Genomic DNA, 27,081 nt, shown 5'->3' on the forward strand with positions numbered 1-27,081 from the left:
GTACTAATTGTACTCATTATGTTATACTCAATTTGCTTCATATGCTATTTTAAATTGTTTCACCCATTTTTCATCATTTTCGCATTTAAAAATGAATTTACCACTTTCTATTTATCATTTATACATTATAATTTTCTTTAGATAATTCAATCTCTTTCTCTATTTATTACCAAGTATCTATATTTTTTCTAAAAGTAATTCATTTTGTTTTTTTGCTAATTGAAGAATACAAAGTGGTACTTTTAAGTTTCAAAAAGAATTAGAAATGTTTTCTAAGAGTATTAAATTCCCTAATAAACTCAAAGGTCCTAAACACAATCGTTATAATTTAATTTTTCTATAATACCCTTGATGTAAATTTATACACCCTTTATCTCTCTCACTTAATATTATTTTTCATTTTAAATTGTCATTATTTCACATTATTTTCAATTTTTAAAAATGAACACACCACTTTTTTTTATCTGATTCATACATTTTAACTTTTTTAATTTCATTCATACAATTTAATATCTCCTATTTCTTAGACAAATACATGTAATTGTCATCTTTATATCTCATTCATACACTCAACGTATACTGCATTATGTTTAATATTACTCCCTCTATCTCTATAATTTCATCATATTTCCGTTTTGATCGATCCATTTTATTTTACAACATTCCTTTAATTTTGATTGTTTATTAAAAATCATATAATAATGGATTATTTTGGTTAGAAAAGTTGAGTAAAGGTAGAATGAGGACTTTTAGTTAACCTAAAATAGAAGTTGAAGCAAATACAATAAACCTGGCTAACATGTAGATTGCCAGAGAAGAAAGAATAATGAAACTTATATTTAATTCTTACTGATTTGACTTATTCATAACGACTTTCTACGCGGTTTCTTAAAGATGAAGAAGCATTCCAGTATTCTCAACCAACCATTACTTTACTGCACAGTTGATTGTTAAGTATGTTGGATACAAACTGAATTCGCGATTCGTTCACAATAATTCAAAAATAACTTAAAATCGATTATAATTCGATTTTCCAATTCGTGAAACATAATTTTCTAGTTAATTTGTCTTTTAAATTCACGATTCGCTCAAAATGGTTCAAAAATATCTAAAATCAACCACAATTTATTTTTCCGATTCGTAAAACATCATTCTCTAGTTAGTTCGCATTTTGAATTCACAATTCGCTCAAAGAGGTTCAAAAACAGCCTAAAATCGATCATAAATGTACTTTTTTCGATTCATGAAACACAATTCGCTAGTTAGTTTGCCTTTTAAATCGTGATTCGCTCAAAATGGTTCAAAAATTAGCCTAAATCGACCATAATTTATTTTTCTCCAATTCATAATACATGAGTCGATTAGCGAAACAAGTAAACACTAGTACAAACTGTGAAAATCAACAAGGACTGCTGAAAGAATTGTGCAAACTGGCCTATCTATTTTCATACAAATAATGTCACATACAAAAGTCATCAAACTTGGGAATGAATTAAAATAAATTGGATAAATATGCTGATGAACAAAAAACATTGAATATTATATGAAATTACTAACACAATCCACATGATGAACTAGATAGTAATTCTCGGCGTTAAGCTGCATCCGGAGCTGGAGCTGCTGCCTTCAATAACGGTTGGAGTGCTTTAACGACAATGCTCATGTTCGGCCTGAATTCGCCTTCGTATTGGACACAAAGTGCTGCAACTGCGGCCAACTGTGTAGTACAAATTTCCAATACGCAATCATGTTAGCAAATACATATTGAATGCCAAGAAAAGGATAAACGGGGCATTTGGTTATTTGTATTGAACGATAGTAATGGTAGAGGAGTTTATTCACTTCATCGGGCCGATTTCGGGTCAGTTCAAAATCAAGTTTTGTGTCCACATTGATTTTTATATAATTTTAAATTCATATTGAAGTCGGGTCAAGTCGCGTTCAATAATAAGGTCAGGTAAATATCAGATCGTTGAGTCTGTTTTCAACGCCTCTAAGTAATGAAAATAAGTTAGAGTTCTAGTTTTCATAAAATGTATTATGTCATCCTCAAATATGTATTTTTCTTCGTGATTTTCGATTACCACCTATTAACACCTTTTCGAGTGGTACTTGATGGGAATGGATTTTTTTGAAGAAAAGAATGATTAAAGTACGACAAACTTGATCATAAACTATCAAGTGGGTTTCAAGCCAAATTACATAAAATTTTCATTACCATTCCCGTAGTTTAATACCAGTACCTAACCCGGTTGTAAGAGTTAAAACACTATAGTTTAAGAGAGAAGTAAAGGAGAGACCTTAGCAACACCCTTTGCAGGATAATCCTTCAATCTAGGGTCAACGCATTGTTTTACTTTGTCTTCACTCAGCCTCGGAGTTGCCTGAGAAGAAATTAACGCGCATATGTTAATCAATACATGCCGAATAAAAAGCGAGAGATTTGAATGTTGAGATTATTATGAATACAGACCCAGGTTACAAGACTCTGCTGACCACGAGGCATAGTATGATCCACAGGTTTACGGCCAGTTAGAAGTTCCAAAAGAACCACGCCAAAACTATACACATCACTCTTTTGTGTTAACTGTCCGGTCATTGCGTACCTGAGTTGATTGTAAACAGTTTAACAACAGCCTCCTAAATTGCTTACGAGTTATGACTAGGGGTGTTCATTGGGCCGGATAAGGGCCGGACTAGGCTTAAATAAATATGGGTCAGATTGGATAATCCCTATTGACATTGTCATTTATAATAATTAAATTATCCATCAATTATGCTATTTGAAAGAGCCGGTTTCCGACCCTTATTAAGCCCTTTTATTGCCCGTTTCATTTTTTGACCGAACCATTTCAACTCGGGCCTTACAGAATCCTTCTGAAAGCGGGCCATATAAGGGCTCAAAATGAGGGACCAGCCGGTTAAACACCCCTAGTTATGACCACGAGGACATGTTTACTTATTAACGAATAAACCACAACGAGAGATCTGACATTATACTTACTCTGGTGCATGATAGCCAAAAGTTCCTAAAACTCTGGTAGAATGAAGGCGAGCAGCCATATCAGGAGCCTGATTTGAGAGGTTAAAATCGGCAATCTTGGCTCGGAAGTCCTCAAACAACAGGACATTACTAGATCTAATATCTCTGTGTATAATCGAAGGTTGAACCTTCTCATGGAGGTATTCCAATCCCCTTGCAGCATCAACAGCAATCCTAACTCGCTGAATCCAGTCAAGCACTGGACCAGGTTGAGCACCTTGGACACCTTTTCTGCCTGCAACAGGGATCCCGTAACAGTTCATCGTTACAACGATTCCAATTTAATCCACACAGAAATGAACATAAGGGCACTATTCATACCGTGCAAGATGTCATGCAAGGATCCCATGGTAGCAAACTCGTAAGCTAACACCCGCATATTTCCTTCTACACAGTAGCCTTGCAACTCAACAATGTTATCATGTTTCAGCCGTGAGACTCTAGAAACCTACAAAAACCAATGAGCAAAACCTGCAGGTTACACTGAATGTGTTTTAGGCCGAGTTAAAAGATCAAAAGGTAGTCGCCTACGATAAACCACACCTGTGTCAAAAACTCGACATTAGACTCGGGTTCTTGGGAAACGTCAAGCTTTTTCACGGCCACTGCCTTCCCATTTTCCAATGTAGCATAATAAACTCTTCCGTAGGAACCTTCTCCTATTAATGCTTTTGATCCAAAGTTGTCAGTTTTTTCCTTAAGCTCCTCCAAAGACAAGGCAGGTACTTCGATTGGTGGCGGTGCTGACTTTTGAACATCTTCCTTTACAAGTGTTGACGACTTCTGGCTCTTTTGGATTTCTAATCCACGATAAAAGAAGCAAAGTAAGAGTTTAGTGAAAAGTTATCAAATGAAAATAATAATCAAACTCATATCAACGAGAGATGATTTTTAAGGTAGCCTTTTATAGTTAGGTTCAATATAAGTATTTAGGTTGACAACTTTATCTAACAAGTGCAACACATTTCCCCAGCTCTCCTTCAACATTTATCTAAACTAGCGCAAATGGTCCTTAGAGCCTAGACGCAAAGCGCAAGGCGAAGGCATGAACTTTTTGTAGGTGGGGCGCACTTTTTCGCTAAAGCTTAAAAATCAATTTTAAAACATATATAATACTACAAACAAGTAAACAACATGATTTTCATATTTTAGTATCAACAAGCTTGAAAACATTCATTATCCTTGCGGTGAACGCCACTTTTGGCACAAAACTATTAAAATGTTAATTTCTTCTTCGCATGTTTTTTGTTTTTCTTAAAAAAGCAATGGTTTTTCGAACTTCATATTCAAGTAAATTTGGGTTTTAAGTTTTATTTACTTTTCGAACAAACAAGCATAAGTTAATTACCGAGCCCAACAAGGAGGAACATCAGACACAAAACGAGGCGCCTAAGGCGCACGCCTCTTGTAGTGGGCTTTCCCTCACCTAGCTGAGGCGTTTCAGCCGAGCCTGAGCTCGAGGTGCACAAGGCGCAAAGTGAGACGCGATTTTTAGAAACTAAGCTGCAGGCAGTCAACTTGCTCCAACATTTTAGGCAACAGACAGTTCAGATAGAAGGACCTCCTATACTCATTGAACTGAATTCTTCAAAATATTCCCCAAAAATTTTCAATATAAGTACCTTAACTAACTATTATTATTCAAAAATAAGTAACTTAACTAACTGTAATGATTGATAGCATTATAGATTCAACAATAAACACTTTCCAGACAAACCAGGAAGAACTCCAACAAATAAAAAACATCACAACACGAATAAATCAATACAAGTTCGTTGCTTGCGTAAGCAATTTTCCGAGGTTCAATCTTCATTAGCTAGCTAGTTGAGCAGGTTGGCAAGTTGATTTCTGCTTGACCAAGTTATAAAAGTGTCAATCAATTCAAACTTAAAGTTCATACCACAGTATCACATGATTCGCTAATCACCTCGTGAATCACGAATTGTGAATAATGATCGATTTTAGGCTACTTTTGAATCATTTTGAGCAAACTGCGACTTCAAAAGGCGAACTAATTAGCGAATTATGTTTTACAGATTCATAGCAAAAATTTCAACAATACCATAAAAAACACAAACAATATCAACCAAACACATGAAAAGCAAACTATCAAGCAATCTGTATGCAGATTTCTGAAAACCAAGAGGAAAAACAACATACTTTCTGTATTGTGCCTTGGACTTTTTAGGGGCTCCTCATTTGATGGGTAAGACTCTTCTACGTGGCAAGTACAACAAAGCCACTTACGCATTCTCGACGTTGGTTTTCTCAAATGTAAATCGTCTTTCGTTTTTCCGTGCAACCGTACAAAGTGGCCGGGAGGCGGAGCATGTGCCTAACATCCATTCAATCATAAATTTCACCACATAATGCATAATTTGATTCATTCACATCCAAAGAACAAATTATTTCTACATTTATGTTTACAATCTTCAAATTGAAATCAAGAAATCATACAAAACAAACAATAATCCAAAAATATAATATTTCATGAAAATTGTAGCATAATACAGAGCCACCTATCAATCTTAAAACCAATAATAATATTCAAAAAAAAAAACCATAAATTATTCGGCGAATTGTATGAATTTTTTTTTACATAAACCAAGAGATAATCAAACACCTAATAACAAAAACAAAATCTACGAAGTTTGAGAACCCAGAAAATATTAAAATTATAATGAGGGGAATATTTGATCCTCACCACATAACCACGTCGGTGATAGTTGTCATCCATCAAGAACAAATCTTCAAATTGTGAATATGAATTGGGCGGTTCAATTTATCCAAAAAAAAAAATCTTATTTTCAGAATATAAATTCACCTTTAAACAGGTTGAATGCAAATAAAGAAAACCCACAAAAAATTGATCACAGGAAATGGGAAATTAATCAAATTTAAACCCCAGAAATAAATTTACTTAAAAACCCAGAAAAAGGGGGGAAATAAAAGTAAAATAGACGAGAAAGAGTAAAATTAGAGAAAACCCACGAAGAAATGAAAGCAATATATGAAGAATTGACTGATAATATAAAGAAAAGCCCTAAATCAAAAGCGAAATTGGAGGGACAGTGACATCCAAAATGAGTTGGATGATTAAAATACAAAGATTAATTCAAAAAGAAAAGGGAAATTCAAGATCATACATACCTGGTTTGGCCAAAAGTGAGGACTTTTGAATTAAGAAATGAATATGGAAATGGCTTTTTTTTTTTTTCTTCTTTCTGTTAGTGTTGGGTGGAGTAGGAAGAAGAGAGAGATATTAGACAGATGGGCAAATGGTAGTACACTCAGAAAGCCTTGGATTTGAAGCAAAATTATGGATGAACTACCAATAATTCAAAGACCTGTTTTGTACGAGAACATTTCATCAGGAAATATACTTATGAATAATTTTAGGTTGCGTTTGGAATAAGTATTTTATTTTAAATTATAAATTTTAATTATGAAATTATTAATGTAAAATTTGAAAATGGCGAGGTTTGGAGATCATTCTCGAATTTTTATTTTTTATTATTTTTATAATAATTATGGATTTGATTCAAATTTAAATTTGAAATTTTTTTATTTGTTAAACACTAAATTTGAGTCAAATCTATATTTTTAAATGAAATTCTTATTCCCACACATAACAACAGCTTATTTTGATACAAATAGAGAGTCAGATTGTCAAATCATCCGATGCTAATATTTGATAAATTAACTAGTTGAAACATCTTATTGTTATGAATATGCTGTTTTTGAACAAGTCACTTATAATAGCGGGTTTAAAATTAGCTGATTAAACCAATTAATAAAATCAGCTAATCAAATCAACCAATGTCGTCAGCTATTAGTTAACGTTCAAAACCCAATTAAGAAATTTGCTAGTTGTATTGTACATCAAGTTAGCCTCATATAGGTAATAAGTAAAAGCTAAAGGGGATATTAGTATGAGTTTTTGTTCAAAGTAATACTCAAAGGTGTCCAAATTTTCACTTTAGGTTGCTAAAATTTTACTTCTCATTCTATGATTCACTAAGAATGGGAAATTTGGAGGAATGATTATGACGAAGATGATAAGATAGGCGTTAAGATGATAAAATTTTGTTTTCTTATTAGATGATCAAATTATGTATAAATAGAGGTGTTCTCATTAAATTTTTAATATAAATTTAGTATTCACCAAATTAAACCCAAATTGAATTCTACACTATGAATTTCTTCAGTTGTGACTAAAACTGTTAAAGTAAAAACCACTGATATTAGCAGTGATTCTATATTTTACCAAATTTCGTCATAACACTTAAGCCCAAAACTTTCATAAAAAAACTTGTAAACAAAAACAACTCATTCAAAACAACCAAATTCACAATCCGGCTTATAATGATTTATATCAATCAACTATATCAACAATACATGCACATTACAAACCAATGTTTAGTTAATAAAATACAAACATAAAGTTTTCAAAATGTTATAGATTCTAAGGCACCATTAGATGCAATGGTGCTTGTTGTATCATGACTTTAAAGGCAAGTTTTTTTTGTTGTATCCTTTTGCCTACATATTCAGCACATACGTGACAACCCGAAGATTCATCCATCTCATTGCGGTACAAGTTGAGCGAGGTTGTTCTACGCTTTTTCGGTTCTTGGACTCATCGCCTATGAGTTTGGATTTATTGTAAGGAGGCCAATAAGCTTTATCGGGATTGAGAGTGAGGGTCAAACTACCCGCATATGAGGTTTTATGCGTTTTTATGTGCAGTGCACCTTGCATACTTATTACTAGTCGGGGCCTAACAAGTGCATCACTAACTAGGGACCGACAACGATAGAGCACTCGAAGTGGTATTAGTTAGTGATAAAAATGTGTAAAACATGATCGAGTTTTTTGATCAAGTCGTCACAAACCCAACGCTCACCCTCCTCTTTTTTCAACTCACATTCATAAGTGGACTTAGCTAGTATTAAAAATGAGTAAAAAAAAATAAATAAGGCCAATTTTTGATAAATAAATGAATACTTTGTGCATTCTAATAGTTTATTATTACTTACATACTATGTTACTCAGATGCTTTATTTTGCTTCACGTACCCGTGTCTGATCCTTGATGTTCGGACATTGGTACGCCTCTTAAACACTTCATATTAGGCATAAAATTTAATATTAGACGTAACGCACTTTGACACGTACCAATATCCGACATCAGTTGTCGAGTCTAAGTAACATAGCTTACATAAGGTAGAAATGATCCACCTATATTTAATTGGTGTTCTGCATTGCAAAACACAAAAGCATGCTTAGATCTTCTATTGAATTTGCTTACTTGACAGCAAATTGTGTGCAGTTTCAACCAATAAGTGCATTGAAGTCTTGAACCTGCTTAACCCAACAGTCCCTGAAAATATGTTGAAACTCTCAATCTCTGAGGTTGTTTCTAGAACATTCTGTAGCTCATGTTCTAGTCCTAGATTTCTGAAGATATGAATGTTTGTTTCCTTGTGATTCATCATCCATATTGCTAGTTCAATGGTGAACCGGCGTATCCTTGGAAATCTTGGTTTTGGGTATTGATGCTTCTTAAGAGTTTGTACGAGTATATTTGCGATCTCGTTTTCTTTGATTCCTGCTCGATCAAACATGATGCTAGATTCGGAATAAGTAATGAACTTGAAAGCTCGTGCAGCTAATCCAACCATCACTTCGCGTAGTTTGTCCTCCTCCGACTTTATGCCTTTCAGAATCTAAAACACGAGTAGAGAATTGCTCATTTTACTAGGATATAATCACCCTTGACTAACATAAACTTAAATTTCTCGTGTGATAGCGTCATATAGGATAAAGTATATATGGGGCAACGACTATCAGATTATATGGTATCAGAGGCTTAAGTGATAAAAGGTCATAAGTTTAGCTCTCATCCACCCATCAAATAAGGTGGTATATTTGACGCTAGGTATGAGGTGAGCATGTGCACATGTGATGGGGCGTGAATATAGTGTATATAACATGTTCAGGGGTTACAACTAGGGGTGTTCAATGGGCCAAATATGGGCCAGGCCTGGCTTAAACAAATATTGGTCGGGCTGGATAAGGGCCTTAGTATAGGCTTTACATGGGCCGGGCTTTCAAGCCCAGCCCGACCCTTTTTATTACTTAAGCTTTTGGTTGAAGTAGTATCTTGACTATGAGCAAAAGATTGCCTTATTAAACTTACAGTGTGTACTCCTGCAGCAATTCCCCTTAACTCCGCGAAGCAATCCTCAGAACAATAGGTGCACAAATTTCCTAGAATCCGAGCTGAATTCAAACGAACTAAAGGAACCTCTAACGCATTGACAAGCTTGTCGATGATTCCAAGTCGCAAGATGTAGTCACAGTTGTGCTTACTTTCTAACGCGAGCATTACTAAAGCTTCACCAGCTGCAGTCCTGACATGGACCTGATCTAGTGGCATCCCTTGTTTGAAGAAAATGCTGAACAAGTCCTGTATAATCCCACCTGTGCATCCGATTCTGTGTGTGGCGTCATCGTCTATTGCTAAACTTGTTAGTATCTCGATTCCAAGCTTTTGTAGATTCGGGTATTTCTCCCCATGTCTTAATATATCTCTGATGTTAATGAATGTAAAAACAAGCTCCGATATCTCCTTGCGAAGCTGTTTTCCTGTACTACCTGTCGTGCTGGCTAGCATTTTAAGTACTTGCAACGATATTTTAACAGTCTGAATCTGTGATGCTGCGACGTTTTGATCCTTCAATAGTGTTTCTCCGGCACAAGTGAAGTTTACGATTTTAGGTAGTAAACCTCTTGTGTTCCCTATTTTTCCACAGTTGTGATGATCTCCGGCTAGCTTCTTTAAAATGAGTAGTCCGAGATGATTGAACGTCCAAAACCCGTAATTTTGATGATCAGAGACAATACATTTGTCGGGAACTTGATCGATTGATGAAATTGAGGTCTTGTTAACATAAAGAAGAGATGAAATTGATTCCATAGCACCCGGAATCCCTGCCACTCGAAGAGAATTCTGTTTCTTTCCTGCGAGTTGTGACAGTATTTCTGCTGCCGCTCGTCTGATTTCTTCTTCTTGTGGGTGTTTCCAATTCAACATCTCTACTAATCTTTCGACTGCTGAGAAAGTCATTCCGAGTTTTTGCAAAGTATCATCAGAAAATCGATTGTTCGTTGCGAAACTCTTAAGTATTCGAACACCCATCAGTTGTTCATCAGGTGAATTCGAACCTAAAAGTTCCATCGAAAACGAAACCATATCCATCTTTAGCCCATCGAAAATGCTTCCATCCACACATCTTGAATACGCATCATAGAAGAATCTCCTTACCGAAACTATACCCCAAGCTCCAAACTCGCACTCTTCATTTACCTTTTCCAACATTTTACAGTATGTTACCTTCATTTCCCAATATAACTTTTCGAGCAAAAACAATGAGGCTTCCGCTAAAGCCAATGCATAAAATATGCACAAAGCCGATTGCCTATTCCTCTTGTCTGAATTATCTTTTTCGATCTCTCCAAAGTTCCGTCTTATAAGCTTCATCAACGACAAACCCACACATAAAATCGCCGCTATAATCTGAAGGCATTGCAGAATCTTACTGATATTTCTTGATACAAATAACCAAGAAAAATAAGGCAAAATTGGCACATCAGAACTAGACCATCTTCTAGTACCCATGTTTCGTCTATCCCACTTTTCCCGTCTTTCTTCTCCTCTACCACTGATTTCTCGACCATTTAGACTCGGTGTTTTAAACACCGATATCAAAACATTCCAAATCCTACTCGAACCCAACTTTAGAACCCGAAAACTGTTCATCCCAGCATCAGTAATCGACCATGTCGCTTGTCGTTGCCACTCAAGTTCATGACTCCGACTGAATATCCTTGTTCCTTCAGTCAATAAAATGAGTGTTATAATCCAAAAATCCGAGGTTTCTATAGTTATTGCAAACCCGCCAAGAAGAACCACAGTAGCCCAAATGAACCCGAGAGTTCCTAGTCCACTAGCCGACTTCTCAAGGATGGCTAATCGAAGGGCGAACAGGGTTAGTCGTTTCTCTGGTGCAGGCACTGCAGGGTTGTGCGCACAACCATCAGCAATATTTTTATCCTCATTTGTGCTGGTTCCGGGTTCAAACATTGTCGAGCTTTGTGTGTACGCGTCACTCAACCTTTTCAGGTCAGAAATCGTTAGCTGCACACTGTCTCGATCTTCTGCCTCAAAACGTGCTCGTTCCATTTCTATACAAGACTTATTCGAGTTTCGATTTCTTATAAGGGTTGGTTCAAAATCGAGTTTTTTTTGAGTTTATGAAGCTTATAGCATGATTATGCTTGGTGGGTATTTGGTAATGCGATAAATGTGTAGTGTATTTATATGAAATATAAACTTTAAGGACACTTTTCTTAAGAAAGGCTTAAATAAGGTAGAGTGTAGGGTTATGATTTCTGTTGCTTCCTTTTTTGTCATTTATTTGTGGGAAAATTGGTTTTCTGTTAGAAATTTGCTTTGTAAAACTATGTTTATGTCATGACTTTCTGTTTTAGTATTTTTGCTTGGAAGCATGTTAATGACAGGCTATCTCTTATTGTAGAAGCTAGAGTACAATCAACCTTAAAGTTTCCTTTTATATCACAATCACAAGAGATGACCTTTTTGACCATATTTAAATACAATTTCTCGTGTGAGACGGTTTCTTCGTGAGAGGCTTTTTATACATGGCTAAATAGCTCAGCTAATACAATTATTAGTGTATGGAGTGCTTGTTTTGAGATCTCACCGAGAGACAGTCTCTCATAAGATTAGCTCTATGTTAAATGATACTATGCTACTCGAACATGTATACTCGTGACGTTAGAGTATATAACATAACGTGGGCCTTTAACAATAAGTTTAAGTTTTTGGTTGAGTTGGTTTATTGACATGAATTAAAAGATAACTTGACAAGAAATTACAGGTTCGAATCTCAATCATCCCAATTAAAGTAGAATATTCAACGCCAAATATTTAGATTGGTTGCATTGCATTGACACGAGAGAGTTTTTTTAAATAAATAATATGGCTAAACATGTTGGTAATTATAAGTACGCAACATTTATCTTTAATCTAATAACTTGTCATCTAAAAGAAGTGATAGGAAATAGGAGAAGACTTAGATAAATCTGTCTTGGCACTACAAACACGTTGTCAATTGTCATACTTTTTCATATTTATCCATTTGCATTAAGGGTAAGTAGATTTATAATTTTTATAACAATAATACAACTATATTTTGGTTAAAAGAACAAAAATAAATTAAATAATTGTATTACTTTCTCCGCTTCAAATATTTGCAACATTAGAAATATTAGCGTAAATAATCAATCAAGTCAAATGAATAGTTCATTACTTAACAACTTTCAAAAATATTAATCATACTGTCTAAGCTTGTACGAACACCTTGACAACATAGCGTAAAATCAAATAACACTCAACAAAGGCATTCATCACACTTAATTTGTGATTTTTTTTAATCTATAAGAAAAATTATCGTCAAGTGAGATCTTATTTGATTCGTCTCAATGCAAAGATTATTAATATCAAATTTCTTATAATTTCTTATCATATATAATTAGATACATTAAAGGTTGAATTAATGCTTTGAATTGCATGAAAAATTAAATGTTGCAATTATTTTATGACGGAAGAAGTACAATTTTAGAAATATAGAGCACTCTCATGTCTATTTCTTAGCAACATTTCAAATTTTAATATGTAATTCCTCAGGTTTATAATAGTTGCTACATTTTTATTTTTCACGTTATTCAATACACAATTTTAATCTTTAATATTTTTATTTTTATATGATAAAAATTCTAAAAATTAATATTATGAAAATATGCATCAAAACGAATTAAATAAGATTTCACTTGATTGTTTTATATTATACATAAAAAATATATACCGAATAAAATTAGTTGATAAACTGGAACAGAAATTATAATAGAATTTTTTTAAAACATATTGCAAAATGAATGGATGAGTCGGCCAAAGAATAATAAATGTACATTTGCCTTGAAAGTTGATGAATAATGAGTAGTGGACCTCCTTAACTAAAGAAAATGCATAATTATGTTCTGTCAATTTAAACCAACAATCAATCAAATTGATGTATTTTAGAAGTTGAAGTTAAGCTCTTAATAATATGCTCCTTAACAATCAATCAATCAAACTTGATGAAACATGTTTTAAGATAAATTGAGAAAAGAAAATTATTAAAATTGAAATAATATAAATTAAATTGGATAATACTTAATCTAATTGAAATAAAACATTATTCTTTTTATTTGACATTTTGGTAAAATACCCATGTGTTTTTTTAGTTTACTTGTCCATTATTATATTTATGAAAGTATTGAATAGTTGTCAAATTTCTAAGTTGGTTAATTAATGCATCGAATATGTCATTAAAACAAAATTTAATTGGTCAAAAAATGCTTTGATGCCAATAAACATTGGAATAATTAATGTTCCTTTAATTTATTGCATTTTGAAAACTTGTTATTCTAGCAATTTGGGTTAATTGTCTTCAAATGTATTGTAATTTGAAATTAATTTTTGAATAAATTATTGTATGAGACAGTTTTACAGTGTTTATGAGATTGCATCTTATTTATAATTAATATATAAATAGTCTAAAAATTACATATTATGAGAATTTAAACTGCTTATTTTAAAGTTGTCTTATCAAAAAATGATATATTACAAAAATAGTTGTAATTTTTGTGCTCATTTATGAAAATGAAAGAACATTGGATCCCAAAATGTCAAAGTTCATATAATCATTTCGTAAATGCAAAAGCTAATGAACATCTTGCATGGCTTACATTAACGAGAATAATAATATATTTGAATAGATAAATTAGGACATAAAATATAAGATAGATACAATACAAGATCTAGAACTAAGAGTGGAGACTTGGAACATAGGTACTCTAGAAGCCAAGTCGTTGGAGTTGCCAATGAGCTTTCTAAATACAAGATTCATGTAGCATGTGTTCAAGAGACTAGGTGGAAGGGGTAAAAGGCAAAAGGTATAAAGGGATATAAGTTGTGGTATGCAAGTTTGGACGGCAGACGTAACAGGATTGGCATCCTAGTGGAAAATGATATTCTAAAGCAATTGGTTGAAGTAAGGAGGTGCAATGACAGGATTGTGCTAGTTAGGATAGTAGTGGGGGAAGAGATCATATCCATTGTCAGTGCATACAGGCCCCAAGTTGGGCTTGATGAGCAGGTGAAGTGTGAGTTCTGGGATAACCTAGGAGACCTCATGAGAACTATCCCAGGAAGATGAGAAAGTTTTCTTAGGAGGAGACTTTAACGGACATATGGGCAGAGATGCAGGCAACTATAACTCGGTACATGGAGGGTTTGGTTTGGGGGCAAGGAATGAGAGTGGAGAGAATTTACTGGAGTTTGAATTGGTTATAGCAAACTCGATCTTTAGAAAGAAAGATGAGCATTTAATCACATATAAGAGCGACGGGCATGCAACCCAAGTTGACTATTTCTTAGTGCGCAAGGGAGATCAGGCCTCATGCTTGGATTGTAAGGTGGTGTTGGGTACAAAGATGCCCACCCAACACAGGCTTTTAGTACTAGTTTTCAAGATGAGGAAGAAAATCGTAGAGAAGAAGGTCGAGTCCAGGGGAAAGATTATGTGGGGGAGACTCAAGGGGGACATGGTCACAGCCCTGTCAAGCAAGATAAGTTTATTGGGCTTCCTAAGTCGGTCAGAGGATGCGAATGAAATGCGGGTGAACATGGCTAAAACTATTAAAAAAGTGGCAAAAGACACCTTGGGGGTGTCGTCGGGTAAACCAAAAAGTGTTCAAAGAGTCGTGGTGGTGGAACGATGAGGTGGAAAAGAAGATAAAGGATAAAAATAAGAGATTTAAGGAACTTATGGCATGCACGGAAGAGGAGGATATGATAAAAAAGAGTGTGAGCTATAAAGAAGGAAAGCGGGCGGCAAAGAAAGCAGTAACGAAGGAAAAAAACCGTGGTTATGAGGACTTGTATCGAAAGCTTGCTACCATAGAGGGGGAGAAACAGATTTTTAAGTTGGCAAGGACTAGGTCCAGGCAGCGGCAAGACTTAGAGGCAGTGAAATACATCAAGGATGAGGGAGGACGAGTTCTTCTGAGACAAGAGGACATCAAAACCAGATGGGTCCAGTATTTTTCTCAACTACTCAATGAGTCTAGGGGGCCAAAGAAGGCGGATAATCAACTTTCTGACGTCCAAAGACCACTGGAATATGGGTCAACGAGTGATATTACCACAGATGAAGTAGGAGAAGCTTTCAAAAAGAAGGGGAGAACAAAGGCAGTCGGGCCAGATTACATCCCGATTGAGGTGTGGAGAGGTTTAGGAGAAGAGGGCATTCGTTGGCTGACTAACCTCTTTAATATTATTTTGAGGACACATAAGATGCCAGAAGAATGGAGAAATAGCACACTAATACCTCTGTTGAAAAACAAAAGCAATGCACAAGTATGCGGGAACTATAGAGGTATCAAACTTCTAAGCCACACAATGAAATTGTGGGAAATAATGATAGAGAGGAGAATTAGACATGAAACGGTGATTAGAGAGAACCAATTCGGTTTTATGCCAGGAAGGTCAACCATTGAGGCAATTCATGTTTTGAGGAGACTAATGGAGAAATATGGGGAGCGAAAGAAGGATCTGCATATGGTGTTCATTGACTTGGAGAAAGCGTATGATAGCATACCACGACATGTCATCTGGGATAGCCCCAAGGCTAGAGGTATTTCTTCAGTGTACATTGAGGCTATACGGGATATGTATGACAGAGTTTCGACTAACATTCAAACACCAGTGAGGATAAAAAAGCCTTTTCCAGTTAAAGTTGGAATACATCAGGGATCGGCTCTAAGCCCTCTCATTTTTACTGTCATTATGGGAGAGATTTTTAAATCTATTTGGGAGACGGTACCATGGTGCATGCTATTCACTGGCGACATAGTGCTGGTAGCAGAAACTAGAGAAGAGGTTAGTAATAAATTGGATGAGTGAAGGGAAGCTTTAGAAGGTAAAGGGTTGCGTATTAGTCGTACGAAAATCAAGTATTTGCGTTGTGACTTTAGTGGAACATCACCGTTAGGTGAACCAGAGGTGGCCACCGCAGTGCTATGTGATAGGAAATTCCCAAACAAGTTAAAAGGAAAATTCTATCTGGTGGCAATCAGACCTGCTCTATTATACGGAACCGAATGTTGGCCTGTAAAGAAGATTTTTGAACATAAGATGAAAGTTACAGAAATGCGTATGCTGAGGTGGATGTGTGGGCACACATTGATGGATCGAATTAGGAACCAAGAGTTTAGGGACAAACTAGGGGTAACCCCTATTTCTGAAAAAATGCGCGAAAAGAAATTGAGGTGGTTTGGACATATGCAGAGAAAGACTTTCGACGCCCATGTGAGGAGGGTAGAAAACATTATAGTAGAGGGTAAGAGGAGTCGAGGAAGACCCAGGAGAACTTGGGATGAGAAAATAAAAGTTGACTTGCATGAGTTAAACCTCTCTGAGGGTCTGACTAGGAATAGGGGTAGTTGTAGGCGTCATATTCATGTTTTAGACTACTAATGTCCTCTTAGATTACCTTTTGGTGTTTTTGCCCTCTTGCTTCTCTTGTTTCTTTTATTATTAGTTTTTGTTTTCTTTTTTTGGTAGTTGGTTCTACTTATTTATTTTATTTGTAGACTTTTAATTTATCTTTCTCGTGTAGTTACGTCTTTTTATCTTTCTCGAGCCGGGAGACTCCTTTGGCCGCGCTCTCCGTTATAGGTATGAGTTGCCGCCATCCTTCCCTCTCCATACCCTGTCTATAATTTTTCTATAAGCGGGATACACTGGGTAGGATAATGATGATGATGATGATGATGATGAAGTATATGTTAAACAAGTAGAGTATTTATTTTTTGAAATAATTCATGTCTAAAGAGAAATACATATCATACTTTATTCACAAGTTTTATTCATTTTGCCTTTCTTTATTTTAGATTATTTTATTTATTTTATCTTATTTCTATATTTGGAAATAAATTCTATCAACTTTTTAATTTTATCACACGTTTCAATTTTTAAAATATCACCTTCACAATTTAAATTTACTTTATTTATCGATTTTTCACATCCTTTTAAATTCACCACAAAGTAATTATTTTTTACCCGACTCAATTCGCAACATTTTGAATTTTAATATGAGAGCTTTATTGATCAAATATTGCAAAATGACTCCCACCCCCAACACCAAAACATGGAGTAATGGCATTGTTTACTTTCTTGGAGTGCAAGGAACTTGTCTTCGTTTTTTCTCATATGATTTTTCATTCACTAATTTTTGTGAGAGACAGTCTTTTTCAAACCATCTCTAATTGAGTTGACTTATTATATATTTTTTAAAAAATCGTAAGTAAACATTAAAAATAATATAAGTAAACATTAAGGATATGAAAAGTAAACATTAAAGATAATATAAGTAGACATTAAAAATACGGTAAATATGTATTAATCCTTAATAAGTTAGATTTAAAATTTATCTCTTAAAAAGATGATCTCTAAGACTAGTTGCTTCATTCATTATCCAACTATTTTAATGCTCAAAGCTACCGTTACTTTATTTTTCTGGCCACACTTCCTTCACAAATCACAATCAATCCCAATTTCACAAAAATATATTCTATCCAGTATGCTTGTGTTGTTTGAACCCACACAGCAACACACAAGGGCCAAAGAGGGGTTTTCTATAGGAGACCTCCTCCAATAATTAAGTCAGTAAATCAAATATTCTAATATGAAGCAGATCATAATTTTAACTATTCAAAATATTATGTTTTCGTATTTCGAATTCAAGTCGACTTGGTATCATGTTTTGAACACCCCTAATTTGCATTCACCACGTATTGTCTCAACCATTTAACTCTATTTGCTTTTGCACAAAAATTTAAAAAAAATGAATATAATTAATTTAAGTGGTAGAATATTTAGAAATAAAAGAGAATATAAAAAATAAAAATGGTAAGGTCAGCAAATTTATTGAGACGTACTAAAATAAAAATAAAGCAAATTAAATGGAACGGAGGGTAAGGTTATAATCAGTTCTGCAATCATGCATAAATAAAAACTAAAAGATCTTCAGGAATCAGGTAAACCCTGCATACAAGTAAATAGGAACCCATTTTTAATGGTATTTGAATGTTAAACCTACCCTTTCTGTTTCAAGAAAATGAAAATAACAATGAGACATTATGGTAATGCAAAATTTTAGATACAAAATATTTCACAATCATTCTACAAGGTTAACAAAAGTACAAGCCACGAAGACGCAAGGATGAATCCAACATCTACGTATGCCAAAAGCGCTACAACCACCTCATGAAGGTGCTTCCAAGTGCAAAATACCGAAAAACCACCAAATATGTCAGTGACGACGGAGAGTGCATTACCGATCTTTGTTTATCATGTAAATCAAAGCGTGCATTATAACCCATGAATCAGCAGTGCTCAAGATGAACAGGTTCAAGTCTTATTAAGTCTAAGAGGACCAACATCACCTGTAAGAATAAGAACCATCAGATGAATGTCATTTGTATCTAGAAGCCAGGCAATACCATCAAGCCAAAAGTTTAGGGTATAGAAGCAAATGAACTCGTAACTATTTTAGTGACTACTAAACTCGTAACTAATTTGGTGACACGTCAAATTAGAAATTTTATGCTCCAGTATATCATAAATAGGGGTTATGACTTATGAGTTATCACCCCCGGTACATATTAGATTGATGGATGCTCTAAGATAACATAAAAAGAAAGTAATAGAGGAGTTTGATTATAGATATAAGTCTCCATTGAATCCTCTCACAAAACAATCTAACCTGGCATGGGAACTGGTTCTTATTTTTATCGAACGGCTATTAGACCGGCGCTACTATATGAGAACTGGCATTGTACCTCCTCCAAACAACGCCTAGATGAATGCTACTTAATTGCATTTGGGTAATTGAACATTGTTGAAATTTGAAAGACTTCGACACATAAAACAATATTAATAGTTCCTTTAGTTATAATAAACAAGGGAAAGAAACCAACAATGGAACATGACGAAATGGTATTGAGAAAGTGAGATTGGACAATATTGCTTGGTTCAACGGAGCCAAAGGCAATGAGATTTTCTCAACCATAGTGTAAAAATGCAGTAACGGAATGGTGATGCGGTAACGGGAGTGATGCAGTTATCGTAACGCGAAACCGTATGAATACGGCCTAAAACGCGATTTTTTTTACACCTTTACAACGCGGGGAATATTAGTTCGTTTATTTTGAAAACCTTTACAACGGGGCCAATGCGATACGATGCGACCTTATTTTTACACTATGTTCTCAACTAGCATTCATTTTACAAAAATCATTCAATCCACGTCCTCAGAGCTACCAAAACCCATTACTCTAATGTAAATCTAAAATTTTCTTTTTCTTTTCCAAGAGAATTTTAATCATTTATTCCATAAAAAAACATGAAAAGCTAGCATTTACTAAAAGAAGTTGGTATTCCTCTAGTATGTATCAAATGACAAGCTCATCGAGAAGAAACTCCACCTTGGTTTTTTACTCCACAATTTTCTCTTGATAAGTTATCCTCAAACCAAGATGAATAGCTTATTTTATGAGCTACAAGAGTGCTATTTATTACTATTGCTTTTTATTCTGCTGAAAGAGCCCAAGTTCCTACACTCTAAAAAAAATCCCGTGGAAATCTACAAGGAAAACAAAAGGCATCTGCCTACTGAACAAACACAACAAAAGAAAAGCACAAAGAAGATAAAGGGAATAACAATAAAAAAATAAAAAATAAAAAATAAAAAATAAAAAATAAAAAATAAAAATAAAAAATAAAAAATAAAAAATAAAAAATAAAAACTCTCACAAGTGAGTTCATATATTGTTTCGAAATATGCCAGATGCAACAAGCTAGGAAACATTTTCCTCAACATAGAAGTAATACATCAGTAAAGAAAAAAGAAACTATAAAAATATCCTTTTTTTTAGGTGTAGGGTTTTTTAAGTGGAAATTGATATAAATATATGTAACAGGAAGACAATCTAAGTTGAAAACTAAAAACTGATGCCCACACACAAAGTAATTACATTTGTATCAGACCTTTTTAGAAAGTGACAAAGAAAATTATTCCTCTAAGAGCATACTTACTCTCAAAAATTCACCACATCAACCGCCTTTTCTAATTACAATAGATGATTATATCGAGGCCTAATCAATAACATAAATGAGAGTTACATGGAAAACTAAAAAGGAATTCTAGACATTACTCCAAAGACAAGAAGGACTATGCATTGACGACCAGCTCTTCAAATAGCCATCACTACTAACAACTTGGCTTCAACGTTTAGTTTCAAAAAGTGCCGGGCCAGGCATTAAGGTACACATAGCCATCAGCTTTCATTGTTTTGTTTTTTTCCAAAAAAAATCCGGACCTGATTTAATCCTGAGGTGCACCTCACACCCAGCTACTCAGAGAACTGCCTCACCCTGACTGATCTAAGGCGCTCACGGATACACCTTGCATGAGGCATGGCTTATAAATTAAGATTGATCTAAAGTACTCATCCTGAAGTCACGTTCCATAGGGTACATATCCATCAGTCACATTCCATACTTCTACAAAAGGTTTGCATATAATTGATCTGAAGTTAAGTGTGAAGTTTCAAGTGTCCAAATACATGTAAAAGAGTAACGGACAATTGAGGTAATTAGAAGAGTAGATAATAAAAAGTAAATTGTAGAAGCTGTCATATCAAACAAGATACTCCTAAACTTTCATAACAAAGACTTAAGGTAAACCACAGAAAAAACACACAATTATGCCAAAGCCTTAATCCCTACAATATGAAATCAACTACATGAACCAAAACAAATCAATGAGGAAACCGTCACTTAAAAAGATTACACTTTATTTGGTTCTTTCTAATACTAGCCTACAACTAAGAAAATCAATTCCAATAATCATCTACTGATCTACATTCATTCTCTTCCCCCATTTATTCATATCCATTGTCATATGCTTCAACAAACCTCAATTTTATGCACTTTTTCACTCATGGTATTCATTCCTATTATCCACGTCACCTTCCGCAAACCTCGTCCTCATTCCTCTAAGTTTCAAGATTCCGCTTTTCTGTTGATGCATTTTTGGATTAGCCTACAACTACGAAAATCAATTCCAATAATCGTCTATTGATCTACATAAATTCTCTTCCCCCGTTCATTCATATCCATATTTATATGCTTTAGCAAACCTCAAATTTATGTATTTTTCGCTCATTTTATTCACTCCTATTATCCACGTCACCTTCAGCAAACCTCGTCCTCATTCCTCTAAGTTTCAAGATTCCACTTTTCTGTTGATGCATTTTTGGATCAGCCTACAACTAAGAAAATCAATTCCAATACTCATCTACTGATCTACATAAATTCTCTTCCCCCATTCATTCATATCCATTTTCATATGCTTTAGCAAACCTCAAATTTATGTATTTTTCACTCATGTTATTCGCTCCTATTATCCACATCACCTTCAGCAAACCTCGTCCTCATTCCTCAAAAGTTTCATGATTCCACTTTTCTAATTTATGCATTTTTGGATCTATCACACTACCATTTAACCAAAGAGCTATAATCATTCTCAATTTGTTTCAATCAAGAACCAAAAAAATTGCATTTTATCTAGAACCAACTCTACGCTTGCTAGAATTATGTTGCATTTCAAATTACAAAACAAATATACTAGGAGACATACATAAGTAGAGAAATAAGTGATTAGTATTACCTCCTCAAATATCTCTTATATCCTAACATTCCTGGGATTGACTTTAGCCTTCTCAGCATCAATAATGGATTCTACCAACTTGACCGCGCTCTCGAGTTGGCCATCAGCATTAACAACCACATAATCAAAATTCCTAGCATGCTTAACCTCCTCTCTAGCAGTTGCAATCCTAACCAATAACATCTCACTAGTCTCAGTCTTCCTCCCAATCAACCTATTAACCATAGCATATTCACTCTCAGCAACCACAAATATAAAAACAGCTGAATTCCCAAGAATTTTCCTCAATGTAGCAGCACCTTGAATATCAACCCTTAACACAATGTCGTACCCTTTAGCCATAAATTCCCTAATTTGCTGTTTTGGGATACCCTTATAATCCCCATAAACTAAAGCATGTTCTAAAAGCTCATTTTTCTCAAGCATTGATAAAAACTCTTGCTTAGACACAAAATGATAATCTTTCCCATCAATTTCTCCTGGTCTCATAGGTCTAGTAGTAGCAGTCACAACAAAATGCATGTTTTCTCGAACCTCCCTTAATTTCTTGATTACTGCATCTTTACCAACACCACTTGGTCCACTAATTACAACTATCAATGGATGTGGTTGTGGCATTAAAGGCTGACAACTAAATGAAGAACCCAATGAAGTTTCTAGCGCACGAAGTAACTCCGATCGATCCGCTTTGTTGATGTCGGGTATGGGAACAGGAGTGGTTCGTCTAGCATCACCCATCCTGAAATTTGATGAATAGAATCTGAATTTTGGTTGATTTTGACGCAAAATTAGGGGAAATTTATTAGGGTTTGTGACGAAATTACCAAATTTGCTGGGATTACAAAATGGGTAATTCTCTTTTGTTGAATACAAAATCGGAAAATTCTCCAAACGAGAAAAGGAGGTATAAAATTTTCTTACAAGCATTGAATTGTTAAGTATAAAGAAAATTGCAACAATGTTGAATTCTACTTTTCCTTCACCGAATTTTGGGCGTTTTTTTTGGGGTTTAACAAATGGAAAATGAAATCGAATCCTTCAAACTCTCCTTACCCGGTAGCCAGTAAGAATAAGGGTAAATCAAGACTGTTCATGCAAGTTTCTCTTCATAGGTGAAGGTATGTGTAGAAGACGATGATTTTTTCAGTTGAAGGCCGACTCCATTTCATATTCACACATTCTGCCCCGTTTCATGCCCTCCCTACTTTGTCCTTCTATGTCGTAATAATTTTATCACAAATAATTGTTAGTGAATAGTGATAGATCTGTTTTAAAGAGAGAATTTTAATTGTGTCAACCTATTAGATTATTTTTAAATATTAAAATAGAAAATATAGTGTAATTGTATGTTTATTTGGTAGAAATTCAGAATACTCTATGTAGATATTTAGAATATGTCAAGGAAGAATTTACAGCATGTTAAGCAGGTATTTTTAATATGTTGAAGTTGTCGAGTACTTAAGTAGGTGTTAAAGTGTTATATGATGTAGGTTTTTAGGTTACTTATTGTTAGGGTTTAGGTTATGTACTATATGTGTTTAGGTTATTTGTTATAGGTGTTTTTGTTATGTGTTGTACATATTTTTGTTATGATTGTAGATATTAGGTTATTTGTTGTAGGTATTTATGTTATGTGATGTAGGAATTTATCTTATTTGTTGTATGTGTTTAGTTTATTTGGTGTGGGAAATATCTTATTAGCAACTCTTATTTGTAAATAAACATGATAAGAAATAGTACATAATATTAAAATAAACGAAATATGAAAAAGTTTTTACAAATAAAATTAAATATGGACACTTAAAGTTGATTTATTATTTCTTAATCTCTTAAATGATCGTTTTTACCTATGTGTCCTTATTGTAACACGTTGTATAATTTTAAACTATTTAAATTTTAAATTTATTATTATTATATTGGTGTAAATTGAAATTTGGGCTTTGTAAGAAAAAGAGTTGATTCACATAAATCCGACGAGAATTCATTCTAGAAACAATTGGTTTTAGGAGAAATAGCCCATCGAATGTAATATTCGAAATTTTTAAAAAAAATTAATAAAAATGCAAAATCTAGAAAATTCAGAAAATTAAATTTAAAAAAGTTAATTGTACAAATCCACAAATTGTTTATGTGATTTTATTATTCCCTAACCTCCCACTTTCTCCTTTATTTCCATCCTCTTCTCTCAATGTTTCCTTAACCAACATATTCTAACCCTATAAAGTGATCGCATTATTCTTCATTTCCTTTTTTATCATTATTAGTTTCTTTCTCCTTCTCTTTTTAATTTTTTTCTCCTAAAAATCATTTTTTCTTTACAACCATGATCAGTTTCTTCTTCTCTTTTATAATATTTTGCAATATTTAGCCATTTCCTAACTACAAAATACAAACAATAACTTCACTTTATATGTTGAATTCGTAGACGAGGATTACTAGAAAGTGTACGTTTATATTTTAGGCTCGCTTTAATTCTCAATGTTCATCCAATTAAAATTATCTCGTTAGTATTATGTCATCATCATCCTACACAGTATATCCCGCTCATAGAAAACTAAGGCCAGGATCTGAGGCACATCAGTATTATGTGCTAAGTTATAATTAATGTGTTTAAATGAGATGTGTGATTTTGTTTAATATTATACTTTATATATTTATTACACAAATTATATTAAGTCTATGACTATTTTTGTTAAATGTTTACTTTATAATATTATTATTTTGATGAAATTTATATTATAATTTTAACGACGAATTAAAAACTATTGAATTTTGGAAAATAATATTTATGATATTAATTCATGTTCCACTAATTGATGTTAAAATAGTGATTTGATAAATGAGATTGTAATTGAATATTTTTGAGATATATATTTATTGGAAAAATTTATGATCATAAAATAAAATATATAATGTATGTTTGATTACGTGATTGTGTGCTCATGTTTAATTATAAAAATACGAAGTATTAAATTACTTAAAGTGAAACACCGATGAAATGAAACTCTTATATTTGTTGTGATCTAGGTATAAGGGTTTTGAAAAGGTTACCCTGTTTGGTTTGTGTAGCTGCCGATGTGTTTTATTTCTGATACTTGACATGAGTTTTGGTTTTTTTCCTATTTATTATGATCCAAGTAAAAGGGGTGTGCACGCCAGGGTTACACAAGACTACTCTGATGGCCTTGAATTATTTTGAGCGACGATCTCTTGATGGAGTAGGTTTATGGATAAAGCATTGACCTACTGATATTTTTGTTCCCTCAAATTAATAAATAAATACGTGTTTGTCATTATTAAATATCAAATTAATTAATTGGTTGATGTGATATTACATTACGAGTATAAATTGACCTTTTCAACTCAAGTATATACTATTTTATTAAAATATTTTCAAACTTAATTATTTTATGAGATGAAGTCGAAATTTTTTGATTTTAGGAGTTTTTTTCCTATTTTTCTTGTATTTTTATTTTTGCAGATTGTTAATCACGTGGGGATAGTGGAGTGAAATTCACTTAAAAATTAATTTTATTAGTATTCATGTCTCAATTACACTTTCAGTTGTAAGATTTGTGTAGTTGTTAAATTGTATAAAATTATTTTATTGTTGTTTAGCTTTATATTTATTTTAAAGAAATAAATGTGATAATAACACTTCCTTGAATAGGTTTCAGTTCATCCTTTTCTTTAAAAGTGCTTTTGAAATTAGGCCTAATTATGGGAGGTGTTAGTTACATCAAATATATATATGTTTGTCAATTTCTCTCAAATTATTCGATGTAGGATCACAAGTGGGTTATTTTTCAACACCCCTCTCATATGTAAGTTTTTTAAAATTTGGAAACACCATTCTTTTCAAACTTGCAAATTTTTTTTTTTATGGAAGACTGATTTTTGTTTTCAGTTGATCGAAAATTGTCGGCGACACTGTTACCATGATAAATTTGGGTTTTGTTGGAGTTTGCTGCACATAAACCCGATGAGATTTTATTTTAAAACAAAATGATGTAAGGGGTAGTCCATCAAATATATATGTTAGTCAATATCTCTTTAATCTTCGATATGAGATCACACGTGAGTTATTTTTAAACATAAATCTTTGCCGTTTATTTAGCCTCCATATATAACCGTTTGACCCATATTCTAAGCGAATTTTGTTCTCTTTTTGTACAGTAATACCTAATTATGTACAAAGATCAAAACATCTATTATAGTACTGGTTAAATTTTCCCTTTTTAATTACTTGTTTTCAAACTTATTATGTTTTTGATAAATCTAATAACTTTTTTTTTAATTTATAATAAGATATCATATGACTTTAAATATAAAAAAACCCTATTGATAGAAAATTACAATAATATTGAATAGACCCTTACAAACCAATTTTTTATAAACAATAAAGTTAAAAAATACTAATTTTTGTTTCACAGAAAATGTTTCATCTCTATTTTAAACAATTTGTATTGCCCCCAAAAAATGAACTATTTTGTTAACCATGTTTTTATTATTTCTAACTTACGAGATTCTCTCCCCTTTTTTTTATTTTTTATTTATATTCATATTTATAAAAACTTTTTTTTTTTTACATTTTTAGGAAAGATATAAACAAAATACTTGCTTAAAAAGGAGTTGATAATATAGATTGGGGAAGGCCAACTACGAAAATTTGAAAAAAATAAAATTATTCAACAACTTTATTCAAAAAACAAGCTTCGTTCAAACTTTATTCCCAAAGTAAGCGTCCTTGCCTCCAAAGCTAGGCTTGGTGTATACTCGCACTTACTAACAGCGAAATGAAAGAAATAGTCAAAAATTTAGGGGTTAAGTCGCTGTTACTAACAGCGACTTAATGGTTGACTGGTCAAGCTATTAAGTCGCTGTCAGTAACAACGACTTGACACTTGACTAAAATTTGACTTTTATTGACTTTTTTGTATGATTTAAACTAGCCGTTGTAAAATTGAAAAATAGCCGTTATGAAATTGAAAATAACCGTTGTTAATATGTTCTATAAATAACTCCATCATTTCCCTACTTCATTGTATCCAAATTCCATCATTTTTGTTCTACTTAATCGATTTTAAAGGTAACATAAAGTATTATATTTGTATTA

The 27,081-nt window shown here is 33.4% G+C and overlaps 3 protein-coding genes across 4 annotated transcripts; all 3 read right to left on the reverse strand.

Annotated features, from left to right (window-relative positions):
• Positions 1-1,296: 1,296 nt before the first annotated feature.
• LOC130825872 (PTI1-like tyrosine-protein kinase 3) lies at positions 1,297-6,357 on the reverse strand. 2 transcript variants are annotated; one of them, XM_057691321.1, is made up of 8 exons: positions 6,194-6,357; positions 5,204-5,378; positions 3,587-3,843; positions 3,365-3,491; positions 3,005-3,278; positions 2,474-2,606; positions 2,301-2,384; positions 1,297-1,717 (listed from the first exon to the last, which is right to left on the reverse strand). In XM_057691321.1, the coding sequence occupies exons 2-8, from the start codon at positions 5,292-5,294 to the stop codon at positions 1,595-1,597; spliced, it is 1,089 nt and encodes a 362-aa protein (XP_057547304.1). In that variant the 5' UTR covers positions 5,295-5,378; positions 6,194-6,357; the 3' UTR covers positions 1,297-1,594. The 2 variants fall into 2 exon arrangements, with proteins under 2 accessions (XP_057547304.1, XP_057547303.1); XM_057691320.1 differs by lacking the exon at positions 6,194-6,357 and adding an exon at positions 5,748-6,154.
• Positions 6,358-7,404: 1,047 nt separating this feature from the next.
• LOC130825397 (uncharacterized) lies at positions 7,405-11,586 on the reverse strand. Its single transcript, XM_057690599.1, has 2 exons — positions 9,245-11,586; positions 7,405-8,771 (listed from the first exon to the last, which is right to left on the reverse strand). Exons 1-2 carry the CDS (start codon positions 11,288-11,290, stop codon positions 8,337-8,339), a joined length of 2,481 nt encoding a protein of 826 aa, XP_057546582.1. The 5' UTR covers positions 11,291-11,586; the 3' UTR covers positions 7,405-8,336.
• Positions 11,587-18,351: 6,765 nt separating this feature from the next.
• LOC130825398 (guanylate kinase 3, chloroplastic) lies at positions 18,352-23,204 on the reverse strand. The gene is made up of 2 exons (XM_057690600.1): positions 21,966-23,204; positions 18,352-18,678 (listed from the first exon to the last, which is right to left on the reverse strand). The coding sequence occupies exon 1, from the start codon at positions 22,890-22,892 to the stop codon at positions 21,981-21,983; it is 912 nt and encodes a 303-aa protein (XP_057546583.1). The 5' UTR covers positions 22,893-23,204; the 3' UTR covers positions 18,352-18,678; positions 21,966-21,980.
• Between the last annotated feature and the right edge of the window lie 3,877 nt (positions 23,205-27,081).

This window comes from Amaranthus tricolor, chromosome 10 (assembly GCF_026212465.1).
Source record: "Amaranthus tricolor cultivar Red isolate AtriRed21 chromosome 10, ASM2621246v1, whole genome shotgun sequence".
NCBI classification, from domain to species: domain Eukaryota; kingdom Viridiplantae; phylum Streptophyta; class Magnoliopsida; order Caryophyllales; family Amaranthaceae; genus Amaranthus; species Amaranthus tricolor.